Genomic DNA, 16,854 nt, shown 5'->3' with positions numbered 1-16,854 from the left:
TAAGGGAGAAATGCAGCAGTGGTCAGAGGAAAGCATGGAATAAGAACTTAACTTTTGCTTTGAGACGACAGACTGGCAGGTGTCCTTTGATTCAAGTAAAGATGTTCATGAACTCACAGATGTTATAACATTGTATATACAATATTGTGAAGATACATTAATACCTGTAAAGACAGTAAGGGTTTTCTCTAATAATAAGCCATGGTTAACCAAAGAGTTAAAGAAATGTCTTAAGGGAGATATTGTAAGAGTTAAAAATAAAGACAAGGAGTTTATAACTAAAGTAAGGATAGCCAAAATGAGACTCGAACAGTTGCAAATTGAAGACTATGCCAGATTTCTTAATGAATGCAAATGTTTTTTATAGTAGATTTGATTTTATGGATGCTAAAACAAAGAGTGAAGAGGTTCTTAAGCAAATTTAGATAGGTCCAGCTCCTTTGTTGCTAGATAAGAAGGTGGCTGCTTGCTTAGCTCATAATAAATGTCAATAAATCCCCCAGCCGGCCCTGATGGCTTAAAGGGGAGGGTTTTAAAAATGTGTGGAAATCGACTCAAAAGGCCCCTTACACAGCTATTTCTGTAATATCTACAATATTACCTATCCATAAGACATTGGGGAAAACACTACCTGAAAATTATAGACCAGTTGCAATGACTTCTGTCCTGGCAAAATGTATGGAAAGAATTGTAAGGAAACATGTTATGTTATGTTAACCACAAGTAAGATTTTATATCCATTGCAGTTTGTATGTAGACCACACAGGGGGACAGAAAATGCCACACTTACTTTGATTGATTTTACAGTAAAGCATATCCAGGACTCTAAATCTTATGAACGGGCACTTTTGGTTGATTTTTACTTCAGCTTTTAACAGTACAGGTTAATTTGCTTTTATCACGTCTTTTGTAATGTGAAAATAAATTCTACATTGATATATGAATCAAGGACTTCCTCTTAGGTTGACTACAGAGAGTTTTTATGAATGGCATATAACTGGTCTTAAATACAGGGGCACCGCAGGGTTGTGTATTGTCACCACTCAATAGAGCTATAAATTAAGTGCAATACACCTGGTCATTTTAAGTATGTGGATGATGTGGTTCTGGTGCAACTTTATTCAAAGAGTCAATGAGTGATCAAACCTATTTTAAAAATGTGGTTGTTCTTGAAAACTTGTGTAAATTGAATGTAAGGAAAACAAAAGAGCTGATTTTCAATATTAATTCTGGTGAAGACGATGTAAGGGAAACTAATGTTAAATGATAAGGCTGTTGAGATTTTGGAAAATTTTAAATATTTGTGGGGTTATTTTTGGTAAAGAATGTAGACACTATTTTAAAGAAAGCAGGTCAAAGATTCTTTAAGAAAGATGTTCTTTATGCCTAAACTCATGCTGAGTCATGCTGAGAGTATCTTAATGTTTAATATTACAGCTTGGTGTGGTAACTTTGGAGTGAGGAAAAATAAGAAGTTGCAAAGAATAGTGAGAATTTGTGAGAAAAGTGCTTTGGTGTTGCTTTAACTCAGAGTTTGTAATGCTTCCATCTGGAAAAAAAAAGTATAATGTCCCAAAAAAAATCCAAAACATTATTTTATACCATTGGCAGTTAGAATATTAAATGAAGGGTAACAACTCTTTGTGAGAATAACTTTTAGTTTGTGTATTGTGTATGTGTATAAGTGTATTGTGTGTGTGATTGTGTTTTTATGAGAAGCCAAAGGAGAATTTCCACATTGGTGGACAATAAAATAAAGTTCTAACTAACTATGACATAATTTGTGTTACCGGCCAGATCCAGGTATGTCCGTGCATTCCTCCGAAAATTAAAATAACGTTCATTTTGGTCTCTGAGGACAAGATTGTGCCAACTTTTATTGCGAAGAAATTACAACTTTAGGCCAGACAGACAGTCTTGGGGTGATCTCCCCCTCATCTCGAGTTCTTCTTAGCCATCTGCTTCCCTGTCTCTGAGCTAGCCTATGGATTTCAGAATGGGTTAAATGGCCTTAATTCAGTTCCAGAGGTCAGTCCAATGACCCCCATCCAGTCCAGAGGCCACCCAAGCTGATGAGCAACCCTCAGGGGATGAGGCGAATGGGGACAGAGAAAGGCAAGGTGTAGAGGACGGAGCCCTGTGGCATACCTTAAGCAAGTCTGCACTGCTTGTGTCCATTGACTAATCAGAAGGCTGGATTTTCATGGTTAGCTGAGGTTAAGCCAGTTTGAGTAGGTGAGGAGATCACGGCGCTTATTATCTGCAGCTCTCTAGCAGTTATCTCTTGCCATCTAGCATGCTCTTTCTCTCTGTGGGCCCCTCTTTTCCTCTCCTATGCAATACAGAGCTATAGAGACCATCTCCACCGGCTAGCTCGGCAACTTAATCCTATGTCTACAAGATAAAGCTTCATTATGGGCAGATTAACAATATGCCTGTTGTTTATAGACCTGGCTGCGGTCTGGTGGACTGTGGCAGAGCTCGCATCGAGCAGCCTGCCAATGTCAAAACGCAGCTCCTGACAGGGAATCTCGGATCCGCTCAGGTAGAGGAATGCCGCATGCTCACGGTGACGACCTGGCACATTTGGGTCAGTGTTACATACTCCTCGAGTAACCTGAGACGGAGTACAATGGCACTTCACCAAATTGCTCCTCAAAATCTTTGACGCTAGCTGTCATCGTCAAGGGGAGAGACAGGCAGAGACACCGTGCACGGTGGGCCGGTGTTGGATGTCATGCTAATCATCGTCAATTAGAGGAGAGCGAGCTGGAAAAGCACCCCGGTTTATGGCTGGCAGTGGGCTGGGGTGTAAGGATATCATTTCAAGCAGGACAGTGACAGCTTCTGAGTATTTAACGGGTTTCAAGATGATGGATGGCCTGAAAAAAATGTCCCATTACTCAAACAGTAGCAGCACAGAGTGTTGAACACAGCCAATTTAGGAGGTAGATAAAGTGAGGTGTCCACGTGTAAGCTGACAAAGCTCAAATAAAAAAAGAAACGAAAGAAAATGAATGAGCTCTGACCACAACACCACAAACTACTGTTTGATTTCACGCTCAGTTAATCGTCAAAAGCTGTAGGATACCTTAGTTATGTCTATACTTGTGTAGCATGAAAGGATAACTCAGATATTTAATTGGTTGGAAACCCACCAATACGCAACATATCAAACAAATAGCTGTGGTTAGTTGTGGCAAGTTCTGGTTCAGTTAACCATCAAAAGCCACAGAGTATCACTGTAACATCTGCACTATTCTAGTATGAAGAATATCTAGCACTGAATGCTATCAAAAGCATCTGAAAAGGAACAGGCACTAGAGAGAGGTACTCGTTTAAAATCTCAGTTAATAACAGCATAAAATAGTTCTAGTAATGTCTAACATGGTTTATACGTTGTGTTTTGTTGCATTTTTGTCACTTAACGATAAACAGAGATTTCAAACCAGTAGCTAGCGCTCATTTATTGTCAGATATCATCACATTAACCGAAATTGTGTTTTTCATCATACTGCACAAGGTCATTTATTTTGTGCATTCTTTGACAAGTAACTGTGAAAATAACAAATTAGAAAATAACTACGAGTAATAGCAAACAGTAGCTGTCGTTTATGCTAATTGTCATTCTGTAGGTTTATCACTTTAATAGTTAGAAACAGTTTTCATACTAGACCGATTTAAATGGTTTTGTCTGATTATCTGACAAATTGCTACAAGCAGTTAAGTGTGATGTTTCATTATTACTGATGATTACCCAAGTGAAATATCTAACATTAGCTGTGGTTAGTGTTCATTCTTTGTGACAAACTCCGATTCTGAAATGTTATGTGAATGTGCATTTTGCAACTAAAACTAGCTACAGCAACTTATTCGCCATCTTTCCTGATAGCTTAGTAACATCTAAACCTGTATTCTGTTTCTTTTTTTACCCCAAATGCTCTTATTTGTTTCATACTGGAGCTTCGGTGCAAGCTCTGGGGGTTGGTGTTGAGATTTGGCTAGTCGACAGCTGTTTTACACTTTAATAAGATTAGTGCAAAGAAATTAGTTGTGTTCTCTATAATCTGCCGTTTAACCATGCAAGCCACCTGGGGCTGCCCTACCCCCACTGCTCACATTCCTCCCCACGCGTTATTGGACAGGCATCATATAGCCTCGTTCGTACCTTCAAAACCCTGTGAACGTGCACCTAAGATCAGGTTAACGGTGAATCTTTCATGAGCTCATGTGAGCTTGTAGCTCACGTCAAAAGTAGACTTTATTTAAAGAATAGTTTTACGTATGAACTCTATAGCTTAGCTAATTTAAATATTATACAAATGTAATTTCTAATCAACTTTGTTTTATACTCTCACTTTGTTTTGTGACTTGGAACATTTTTATACACTAGTAAAATTATATATAGATTAGCTCATTGTTTTTCACACTTGCGAGCCCAATTTCAGTTGCCTGTTAATATATAGCACTTCAATAATGTGATAATCTTTAGCTTAAGCCCTCAATCCGCTGTTTATATTTGAGAAGCCAAAGTGAACCTTGACACTGAGGCCTGTCATTCAATCCTCGCCTGGACATTTGACACTTATCCTTTAAAAACTTGCCTAGAAACAATATAGATACCTCAAATTCCATGACAAACACAGATGAGACATGATTTCCTAACGCTGAAACTGTGAAGAACGCATCTGCGTATAGACCGATATTTTTAGTTTTGGTTTAGCCAAAACCTGCCCGCCCCAACAGTCCCGTTGAGAATATTTGAACGTTTGATGGAAAAAAAAATGCTGTTCGAAATGACACAATTGAGGCTCTGGTGGAAAATCAGTGTGGCTGAGGCAGTGCTGGTCCGCTGCCCAGAGTGCACAGGTTGGAGGAGATCTCACGTTTCCCTTCCCTGACTGAACAGAGCCTGGTGTATCACTCCACTCACCCATGACCATCCGTCCTTCCTTTCCTCCTCCTTTCGCCCTAAGCTCCGGTATCCTTCTATCAATACAAAAGAAACACTTCACCATTTACGCTTTGGTGAATCAATGTTCCGTTGGCTGTTGCGTATTAATCGAACAAGACCTCTTTCGACACCCTTGTCAACTGTGTTTATCGTCCGCTCGGACGAGGTGAAAACTTGTCGATTAATAACGCCGTACATAAAAACGGCTACACCCGTTTTTTTTATAATGGGTCATGATCGAGCGGCTTTGAAAGTGCAAAGCTACGAGGCGTGCGGGGAATACTTGGATCCTTTCCCAGCAGACCAGGCACAATGTTTTCCCTGCGGTCTCATACTGCATGTCTGACTCTTTTACACCGCTATGTCAATATTCGCACCGCTATCTCCCTGATCAGCCCGCCAGTGGGTAAAATATACACTGGTGTTTTTGTCAGCCGGGTGGAAGTTATTGACAGGCCGGGGCCTTCGAGGCTCGCGCTATTTTTATAACGAGTGCCAATACGGTTTGGCTGAAAATGCTGAACAGATGGCGAAGGTTGTGGTGGATATCAAAATGTTTACGGTTGGAAGTAAACATGGCCTGGTTTAAAAAAGAAAAGTCAGATTCCATTTGTCCGTACGGCAGATAGGGCCCCGCCACTCTGCTTTGGGATAAAATATACAGTTGTCAGAAAATATTAACTAATGAAGGGGTGGTTGGGAAGAGGGATGGATGGGGGGTCTGGAGTGGGAGCGGAGTGACTGGTCAGTTATCAGCTACATTAATCTCCTCTCGGGCTGGTGTGGAACAGACAAAATACAGAGGCCTGACTGACTGACAGTGGCTTGCTGGCCCGAAGGCGCTGACGGCTAGACTCTTATCTGAGCCAAGAGAAAACGAGTTGGGGAAAGAGATGGTGGAAACGTGAAAGCAAGGAAGGGGCCAGGCAGATGTTCGGTATCCAGTTCTTCTCCATTTCATCTAATTGAGCCGGTTGTAAGATCCCTTAAAAGTAAAGAACTGTGGCAGTACCTTGGTAAAGTGAGAATGCCATAGTGTGTGTGTGTATATGCATGTTGGTGTTTTATGTATGTAGTATGTATTATTTACAAATAGGGCTGCAAAGTGTAAAAAATTCCAGAAAATGTGAAAACTTTACAGGATTTTTTTGAAACTTTTGGAAAATTTCTGGAAATATACCGGGAATGTTCAGCCCCTTTGCAACCCTATTTAAAAAGAACTTGTTGGATTTTCAGCATCCACTCTAATGTTGTGTTGTATTGTTTTGTTTTCGTGGTTTGGTTTGTATAAAAGTACTAGCACCTTTCTTTACTGTGGTGGTACTATGGTATTACCATCATGGCTGTGTCAGAAAATGTGGTATTACCACGGTACCTTGTCCCAAAGATTTCAGAGTAAACAAAAATCGCCACACTGCTTCCAAAGGATTAATTTATTTAACAACGTTTCGACCCAAAGGTCTTCGTCAGGCATAAAAACAAGTACATAGCAAGGTACAATTTATATCAATATGATCCGTCATACCTGACCTAATTATACGACTCATTAACCCAATCATCCAATAAACGGAGAGAAAAAATATTAAATAGCCACCCATATATGAAAATAAAATAAATGGAAAAATACAAAATAGTAACCAACATAACAGAAAATAACTGACACAAAAGAGTAGAGAATCACCTAAAAAAAAATTCTAATAATAATTGACACCAGTATTAAGTACGAACTACAAATCAAAGACCCTAAGGAAAAAAAATTAAAAAGACCTTGTCCCAAAAATACCACAGTACTTCCCGTACTTCTTTTTCTTCTTTTTTTTTTAAGTGATTAAGCTCTCATCGGGGCACATCTCATGTTTTCTCTTCAACATTACGTAAGGAGCTGTTCCTGAGAGAAAATCCCTTGAGCGTTATATTCCAAGTGTTGTCATGCTTCTTGGATTGCGTGTGATGTTCACACTCTGAGCTTTAAGTGTCAGTTTCCTCAGATAACCTTACTGTATTACGGCAAAGAACCCAACTCATCTGATTGGCAATCTTTTACACTGCCAGTCGGAGTAGCCCTGAAATGTTTATATGGGGCCTGCTTTGTATCCTGATCATTTAGATGGAAAAAACTCAAAACAGGAGAAGCCGTCGGCTTTTGAAAACTAATCCCCCCTCTCTTTCTCTTTAGGTCCCTCTGCGCTGCCGTGAACACGTATTACCTGTCCTGTGCGCACTGCCACAACAACTGTTCCTATGTTCTCTACAGCAACAAAATTACTTTTCTCATGGACCTACTCCTCCATCAGTTAACAGTGAGTATTAACAGCTGAAGTTAACATGAGTTTGCCTAATCCTGCTGTTTTGGGGTCTTTATGTGCCATAAATCCAAGTTTTTGTCACTACATTATTATTGTTCAGCCAAAAATAGAAATTCAATCATTATTTTCTCACCCTCGTATTGTTCCAAACCTTTATAACATACTTTCTTCTGTGGATCACACAATTTGAATATCCTGGCAGTCAGTTTCCATATAATGCAAGTGAATGAGAACTGGAGCTGTCGAGCAACAAAATGACACAAAAAGCACCATAAAATGATCATAAATCTGGTTCTTACAAAGCTCTATATTTAATGTTTTATGAAGTCGTACAATAGCTTTGTGTGCCCAAAATTAAGGCTTATCACCTGAAAATGTACCCAAGCTCTTGCTGGCCTATTCGTGAAAGGAGAAGAGATTCATTCTGAATGAATCATTTGAGTCAAATTTTTTTCAGTGAATAAGTTGATCCAGTTTGCAACACCCATCTGAATGATTCGTTCACAACTCTGTAACTCACCCAATTTAAAGTGATTATTAGTGAATGACAACTAAAATCTCACAAAGGTATCGAATGACTTCTTAAGACTTATAAAATAATATAGTGCTTGATTCACTTGGACTACTTATATGATTCATTTTATGGAACTTTGAAAGCTCCTGTCAAGCTGTGGATTGAAAGCTCCAATCTCCATTCATTATAACTGCATGGAAAGGAGCGACCAATACATTGTTTAAAATGTCTTCTTTTGTATTCCACAGGAGAAAGTAAGTGATACGGGTTTGGAACAACATGAATGGGACGGGAAAAAATGACAGAATTTTTAGGGTGAACTAATACTTTTAGGATGCGACTTCCACTTTAGCTTTTAAAGGTTGTAAAGTGCTGTTTTGTCATGTCTAAAGGGTCATTTCTGTCTTGTTCATCTTGCCAGAGCATATGTAGCTCATCTACCAGTTTAAAGCAAGCGCCAAAATGGATTTTAATACATACAACATTGCTCTTGTTTATATGACTCACTGAATCATCTTAAGTTCTGGGAAAGCTCCACTGCTGAATCACATTTCGCATCGCTTCTGTCCTTTATTTTTCGTCTCCCCCCCCCCCAGCCTTCTCTCTCGCCCTTTGATTTTTGTCAAGGGGGTTTTAGAACCAAGCTCACGCTACGCTTCAAGCTCTTTAAGATGTCATTAAGACAAAGTATGGAAAGACACACACATGTCAGTAGGGTTGTGTTTACGTAAGCTCCTCACTGTTGAACAAAAGCACAGGAACAGAAAGGTTTTCCACCGAATTCACAACAGGTGGCAAATTCTATATATAAAATACTTTAATGTAGACTCATTTTTATTCAATTCTAATTACATTTTTCATAAATAGGATTACATTTATATGCAAATTTATTTGATGTCTGTGCATGCAGGTTGTCACACGTAAATATGTGTGTACAATTAGTAAATGAGACTCAGTTACTGAGTCATATAGGGCTTGTGGATGTGTTTGCGCGCAAGAAACAGTGGTTTGGCAAATCATTAAGCCCCTGTCAGTCTAGAGACGAAATATTTGCTGGGGGCACTAGGGGTTTATTTCAAACTCAACGCAACAGCAAGTCAGGCCACTGATTATTTGACGTGTGATGGATATAAACGGACATAATAGTCACCCAAAGTAAGTGAAAAAGTCAGTAAAGAGCAATATTTAAGTTATTTTTGCAAGCTGACCTATGTAGCCGTTTACCTGTGTGTGTGTGTGTGTGTGTGTGTGTGTGTGTGTTTCAGTGTGGCCACTATATGCGTCCACCCTTCCCTTCCCTGTAATTAGATTTGTGGAGAATGTAGCTGGTTTTGCCTGCTCTCTCAGCATAGTAAGCTGCTACTCTGTAAAAACTGTCATTTTAACGTGCATGTGTACCTGCGCTAAAATCTTTATGTATTTTTTTATTTTTATCTTTAACCAATGACATCTGACTAGTCTAATACCACCTTAATGCAATTAAACCTTAAATATGACACATTAAAGTGTTCTTTTTAGCAAAAGCCAAAATGGTCATGTTTGGTCATGGGAAATTATTAAATAAGTTACCGAATTGTGTTAATTTATTTTAAATATATATACAAGCATATTTATTTTTTGATTGTGTGATATGTATTTGAATAAACAGAATTATATGCAGACTATCCTATACATATTCTTAGGCAAGAACTCAAACACATATGTGAGTATTTGGCAAATGCGTTGTACAGTATGTGCACGGTCCAGTTGGCTAAATGTGCATTCTTGCATTACTGTGGCGCAACAAAGATTCTAGTAGGTAGCTATAAACATGATGACAGTTTAATAAGCTTTAACTACCTTTAACTAAGATATTTTATGTTAATACCAAACCTTGCGTTAATGCCAAACCTCACTCTTAGACATAAACTTTAACTGAAAAAAAATATATACATTTATGTCCCTATCCTTGCCCCCAAGGAGCGTTCTCGTAGCATGACCAGTCTTTCTCAACACTGGCAGTGCTTCCTGCAAACGGGAATACCTTGCAGAGTTCTCGTATGCCCGTCATTGGCACACCACCAGGGACAATGTCGCTTCGAGTTGTAACTACCAATTTATAACCCAGGGCTGATGAATAATAGAGCAGCGCCCTTGTAGTTATTTATGCACTAGAGGATCAGGATTCCAACCAAAGATTAATGGCTTACGCGTGGAAACAAAAGAGGACAGGATCCTTTTTATTTGCACCCTCTGCTTTAATTGGACATGTTTTAAAATGCAAGCTGAGGTTTAAATGACCCTGTCTATTGTGCAACAGTGCTAGGCCGGATATTGAGACCAGCACGGCCCATTGTTTAGTGATCTCAGATGTCCTTCAATGCCAAGATTGGTGTTAGAGACAACCATCAGTCAATTGAGCAAGTGTTTGCAAATTTAAATTAGTTTTCCAAATCAGTTTTCAACCAATGTTTGCTTAGAGTACTGTACATCTTGTAAGGATGCAATTAATAGGATTGTGATTTTTTGTAAATTGCATCAAAAGAAGGATTCGCAGCAGTACAAACAACAATAATGGTGTAACAGTAACAACACCGTATTGAATCTCCAAACAGAGTTTAAAGAAAATGCCTACAGTTGTTTGAACATGACTGTAGTTGTAGACCTTCTCGTCTTTGACACGCTTGTAGACATGTTGAGAGTCGTTGACGAAGATGTTTCATCTGTAGCTCTTGATGAAACCTGAAAGCTCCAACGTGTCTAGACACCATTGTCTTGCTTCTTGGTAGTCTCAGGGTAGTGACTACAGTTCAGCTGACAATGTCTTCGTTTTTTCTCTTTCCACCAATGATGAATAACACATCTATAACTGTTTCTGCAGCTCTTCGTACCTGATGAGGACACGTCAATCTTTGGCCGCAGTGTCAATAAGCAGATCTTTGAGGGTTTGACCACAGGACTTCTGCAGACAGTCGCCACAGTGCTGGGGCAGTTGCACCCGACTAATTTAAATGGAGATTCTCCACGTATATGCACTCCAGATGCCAAGAGCAGACCTGTCGCCAGTGAGAACTTCAACACACGTACTCAAGATCTTATCAGGTTATTCATTTTTATGTTTTCTTTCCATGACTCTTCCTGATCGAGCATCTTGAATACATCTTGAAAATCTTGTCTTTTGTTGTAGTAATGCATAATTAAAATGATCATGTTAATTTTTGGACATAACAAATAACTTGTATTTGTAATTTGTATTTTGTATAAATATTTGCATATCCACAGCAATATATAACGTCTTCAAATTTTGCAAAATGTAGCCAAGCCATACCCCTACCATTCTCAAAAAGGAAGAGCCTGGGTTAATTGAGAAGAAAAAGTTCATTTACAATGTAACGTTAAGCTGTAAAAGGCTGATTTCAAATCAGCCACACCATTGCAAAGTGTACCCACAATAATCTAAATCTAATCTCACTGCTTTTTATTAGTCATGTTCTCAAGTCATTGCATTCTTTAAACATCCTTTTTTCTTTTCCTTTTCCACACACCTCTCCCCCAGCTCATCAGGCAAATGGAGGCAGGAAAACATTTTCTCTAAGATTAGAAAACTAAGCATTTTTACAGCTGTGGTGAAAACAAATACTGTCTGACGCTTACAACTGTATAGAGTGACATGGCTTTCGTTAGCAACAATATTTTTTGCAATGTGAATCACACAAGAGTTTCTCAAGTCTTGGAATGATATCCCTTGAGCAGGGAATGACCTCTTGGAAAGGATCCAGAGGTTATCCCGGTCAGACAATTTGGGAAATTTGTTTATAAGACTACTCCATTTTAATGACATCATAGTCTTGTACACATCAGACCTGGTTTTCTGCACTTTGGTTGGGTACAGTATGCTCTTGGATGCCCCATCTCTTTCCTAACTTAGCCGGCAACTCCTTCACAAATCTGTGCTCTAAACCAAAGTTTTTAGTCTCCACATTGGCCAAAATTCCCTTCTGGAAGTACACGACTTTCTGTTGAACTCGGCGTGAGAGTAGGGCAGTGCGGAGGAGAGCGCTAGTGCTGGGCTTTCTCCTGCTCTCTGAGGAAAGGCAGACAGCCCTGCTAAGAATCCCAAGCTTCCCACAATCCCTCAGTGTTCCCTCCCATGATTTGTTTGACACGAGCAGTCTCAAGCCCAGTGCAGTGACCGTGGAGTGACCTTGCAGACATGGCTGGAACAGGCCAAATAGTGGCTGGATTACCAAAAATAAATCCGCAGGGAAGAATAAAATAGAACCTTTTTTTTTTTTATCTTTTAATTTTTCAACCTCTTTGGTTTTGAAACAGAAAAGAGGACTATAAAAAGAATAATGCATAAAAATTAATCAAATATCAAATTGTGGGCTAATGGCAGTCGTGGGCTAATGGTTAGCGAGTCCGACTGGTAACCCAAAGATTGTTTGATTCCAGTACCAACATGAAATGACTGAAGTGCCCTAACCCTAATCGGTCCCTGGGTACCCAGCATAATGGCTGCCCACTGCTCCGGATGTGTGTGTCACGGTTTGCATTGTGTCTGTGTGTTCATTACTCACTACTCCTAATGTGTGTGCACTGACTTGGATGGGTTAAAGGACAAATTCCAAGAATGGGTTACCATACTTGGCCTTCACATGTCACTTTCACTTCACTTTAAAAAGATTAAACTCCCTGAATGAGTCGCATAGAGATCCGCTAGACCTTTGGCTGGAACATCTGATCATGACTGATCACTTTGGCTCTTGTTGCCCGGATGAAGCATCTGAGAGGCTGCACAATGGTGTGTGGAAAACCGCTTTCTGCTTGAGCCAAACCCTAGAGGATAATAAAGCCATAACAAGGGGCTTTAGTTCAGGTGATGGCCGACCTATTGAGAAGAAGGGCGAGGGGAGAATTGTAATTACCTTTACTGAGTGCACACACTTTTGACTGACAGCTGTAACAAAAGGAGATGTGAGGGAAATGGGAAAAGAGAGTGAGGGGAAAAAAATACAGATTTGGGGAGACTGGGAAAAAGGGTGTGAAATGCGGATCTGCAACTGAGTCAGCTCGTTGCTGCACTGGAGCCACAAAATGCTGGCCCAGACTTCACTGGGAGGTCCAGTGATTGACTGCCAGGAGACTTTAGACAGTGCTGGAGGTGGGAGAGGGTGGAGGGACGGAATACCTGAGGCATGAGGGAAGAAGGGGGGCTTTTCTCCTTTTCTAGATCTGAGCTGGCACACGGAGACACAGTCATCCACTAATACTGTAATTAGGCCTGATTTGTAGCCAGGAGGGTGCGGACCAACACCATCATGAGACCTTTCATTTGACAAGACAAATTAGAGATATAGACATAATAGGCAGGAGTTGTGGGCTCAGATGAGAGCTCAGATTTCAGACCGAGAGCATTCTGGATTGCAGTGGCCTTCATGGCCGTGAGCTGCCTGCTAGACAGCATTTTAAGGCATCATAGGTGTGCTCCAAGTGTGAAGTCTGTTACAGAATGTCCTAACCTATATGCTGCTTTTGAAATGTGTAATTTTGTCCCAATTTTTGCCACCTTTGCATATATCCCAGAGAAGGCAATTCAGTGTATTGGAAAACATATCCAAATTTATACAAAATGGCGCTTAAATAAGGGAAAATAAATGTTGACTATGAATGTAGTCTAAATCGAATTGATGTTCCTCTCAAGAAATTTAGCATGATTAATGTGATTGTCATTCAAATGTTTTCATGTGTTTTTAAGTCTGATGCGTTTCGGCTTGTTTCCCTCAGCTATGTGGTGAACATGGGTTTGATCGACAAGCTGTACGGCTGTTTCCTGTCCATACAAGGGCCGATCGACGAGAGTCCCAAAATGGCTGCCTTTCTGGAGCAAGCCATTGCTTTCCTCCATGGGATGTGCAAGTTGAGTTTTGGCATGACTGGGCGGTGAGTGGTTTCTAATGTTACTTTACTTCATTTGTCTCCAATATCTTCTTCCTTTATTTGACATGACCCTCCAGTCCACTTACAAAAAAACATGGTATACACTGGGACTCTTATCATTAAAGTGGTATTCTTTGAATTACCTTGAAAATACAATATATACTTATGATGTTATTTGGGTATGATAATTATTCAGTACTAAAGGGAAAGTTCAATCATACCACCATATGATGCCATCACTATACCATGATACCTCCACAGTGTCTATTTTTAGTGGTCGCACCCTTCCCAAACATCCCCAGACAAGCAGATAACCTCATTCCTATCTAAATTAATAGGTGAAGTCCACTGTAGTTTTGTTGTTCTGATGTCTGAGGAGGTGCAGACCAGAGACAGCAGCCCCATCAATCAGCAGCTCATTTCCCAGTGTCTGACGTTAGCCCTGCAGAGCCTGTGCTGATAGTCATCTAGCGACCCTGCAGCTCTGTCTCCCTACACTGTAAACTCCTGCCTGCAGCCCACCCACGTGTGTGTCGGAGTGCATTTTGTGCATGCACAGCTGCTGACAGAGGCTAACCACGCAGTCAAAGCTTGTGATATCCCGACTTTGACCTCTGACCCTGACTTGCAGAAAAGACAGATCGCTGTGATGCTGCACTGTTGCTTTCTACATACTTTAAATTGCACTGTAAACATTTTAGGAGTGATTGTTTTTTTGTACATTGTGATGTTGAAATAGAGAAAAGTCTGCAGATTCTGTCTGGGCCTGATAAGGTGTATTAAAAGGTAGAAAAGAAAGTGCTACTGATGTGTTTCAGAACAGTTTGAATTAAATTCTCTTGATCTCTACTGATTGTCTGAATGAGTCTTTGCATTTGCACCAATTCAAATTTTACATGCAAATCCATTCTAGTCCACTTGGATTTTGGAGTTTCTTCAAAGGTCCTAGCTCCACCTCAGTTGGCCAGCTATGTTCTATTCCAGCTGTTGCATGCTATGACGACATCCAGCTGGTTATGACAACTCCAGTGTCTCTCCCAACATCCTTTGGCTTCTGACACTGAATATCTGTGAGAAACTCCATTGCCAATTCTTCTCTTTAATAGTCCTGCTCAGCGACAAAATCAACATCTTTAATAATCGAGTCAGCGTTCCATTCCGTCATTCTTCACCATGCTGAAGGCCAGGAAGTTGTCCCTTTGTGGTTCGTGTTAGACATTTCCGAGTTGCTCTACTCTCTTGCAGTTGCCAGACCCTGGGATTTGTTCTTACAGCGAGTGTTTTGTATTTCTATCACCGGCTGCCAGTGTATTTGTTGGGATTAAATCTTGATAGTCATCAACGGCCAATGAAAGTCAAGGAGCGCTTGTGCTAAGCTAATGATGACGTGTTAACATGTGAATTGTGGCCTGTGCTGCAATCAAAATGGATTGAAATGGTGGTGTATCTGAATGTACCACTTTGTTATAGAGCGAAGTTTATTCCAATACACCTGTCTGCAGTCTCTTAAAGAACCCCATGTTTGAGGGTTGGATCCAAATTCTGCGGGAACGTTGGTCAGCAGAAGCTAGACGGGGCACTCTTGGTGTAGAGTGATAGGAAGTTATATGGAGAGAGACCATGAAGAGGATTGGGAAATGGCACAGGACATTTTCGGATGCTGACCACATTCCCTCTGAGCACCCCAACTCTATGCACTAACCAAAGTGTCATGGCTCCAGCAGGGTTTTAGGGACCTTGACTAATTTAGAAAACTATTTTTACTCGAGTCTTTAAATTACCCTTTTCCCTCAAGGAAATTGTTTCATGGCAAATCAAAGTTCCAGGTGTATTTTGTCTCGTCCTTTCTAAATCGAGTGGACACTAACAGCATTACCACAGGTTTAGCTGTAAGCATGGATTAATCAGACGATGCTGATTTGGGGTCAGTAGGTAGACTCAAATTGCCTCTGTCAGGCCTTTCACTTTCATCCCACACTGCTGTCTCCTGTTTCAGGGTCAGGAGATGTGAGGTACGTCATGCACAGTCACTCTATGAGAACCAAGTCTTTGTTCCCTCATGTAGACACTGATCGTGACTGTCTGTGGATGCTGCCCTTATTATCTGACCTGAGACCAGCTCTGGGGATTTTCTTACGTCGGGTAAGGTTAAACGTGGGTGAGGAGCGCAGAGCTGAGATCAGTCGAACAAGGTGGCTTCCACCCGGAAGCTAATTCTGAGTAGCCGATCTCTTGCACTTGCTGTGATCTCATTGTCGAGAGTGAGGTTTCCCCCTCACCAAGCTTGACACTCCATTCCCCCTTTGACTTACCAAAAGGTCCGTTTCCCCTCCAGTGCACTTAGTGTAGTGTTCACCGATGTATCCTCAACTGCAATGTGACACCTTGTAGAACTTGCCCCTTCTGTGCTGTTTAGGGATCAGCCCTTGATACCAATAGCCAGACTCTTGCCGTTGCGCAGTAACAGAAGATCTCGTCTCAGATCAGCTTAAGGACTGCTTCTGCTCATACCCTCAGGGGTATGAAGTTACCAATCCTGCTAATCTGCAGGGTGTTGTCCTGACTAAGACACACAAACATGCTGCTGTAAATCTGGTAAGATGGGTCTTAATTAAATGTCCTGCAACACAAGATAGCCAGAGAGTAAGGCGAGTTTGCATAGTTGTGGAGCCAGTGCTTTTGGCTGACAGCTGGTTGTCCAAGTTCCAAGACTTCCCTCTACTTTGGCTCTACTGTTGCTGTGTGGAGCGCTCCAGTATGTTCATTGGTGTATGAGATGTTTGGACGGTCAGCTTCATTGCTTAGAGGCTAAACTTCCCCAAGATCCACTTGATCAGTCTGTGGTTTGTCACATTTATAGATCTTGTCCTTCCCTTGCCTCTACATCAATCTCTCCCTACATTCTAGATATTCATTCTGTTTATCTGTCAATTACAATCCATCAACACCTTCATTCTTTGCATTCATTCCATTTTGGTCACATTCTTTTCATTTCTGTACACTTCACTTCCTGTCTATCTCTCTATACATTCTCTATACATTCTATCCATCTGTTCGCCACATTCTATCCATCTCTATACATTCTATATATTCATTCTTTCTAACGCATACATTTTTTACATCTGTCCAATACATCTCTATTCATTCTCTACATTAACTCT

The 16,854-nt window shown here is 40.5% G+C and overlaps 1 protein-coding gene across 2 annotated transcripts in view; it reads left to right on the top strand.

Moving 5' to 3' along the window:
- The window catches only part of scaper (S-phase cyclin A-associated protein in the ER), a 107,215-nt gene that overhangs the window by 68,175 nt on the left and 22,186 nt on the right, over positions 1-16,854 (top strand). For both annotated transcript variants that reach the window (XM_084397156.1, XM_084397155.1), the window contains 3 exons: positions 7,131-7,254; positions 10,635-10,855; positions 13,541-13,696. In XM_084397156.1, the coding sequence (XP_084253282.1) occupies positions 7,131-7,254; positions 10,635-10,855; positions 13,541-13,696 (501 nt within the window). The remainder of the gene's footprint in view (positions 1-7,130; positions 7,255-10,634; positions 10,856-13,540; positions 13,697-16,854) is intronic.

This window comes from Rutilus rutilus (genome assembly GCF_951802725.1).
Source record: "Rutilus rutilus genome assembly, chromosome: 23".
NCBI classification, from domain to species: domain Eukaryota; kingdom Metazoa; phylum Chordata; class Actinopteri; order Cypriniformes; family Leuciscidae; genus Rutilus; species Rutilus rutilus.
This window is presented reverse-complemented; position numbering and strand designations above follow the sequence as displayed.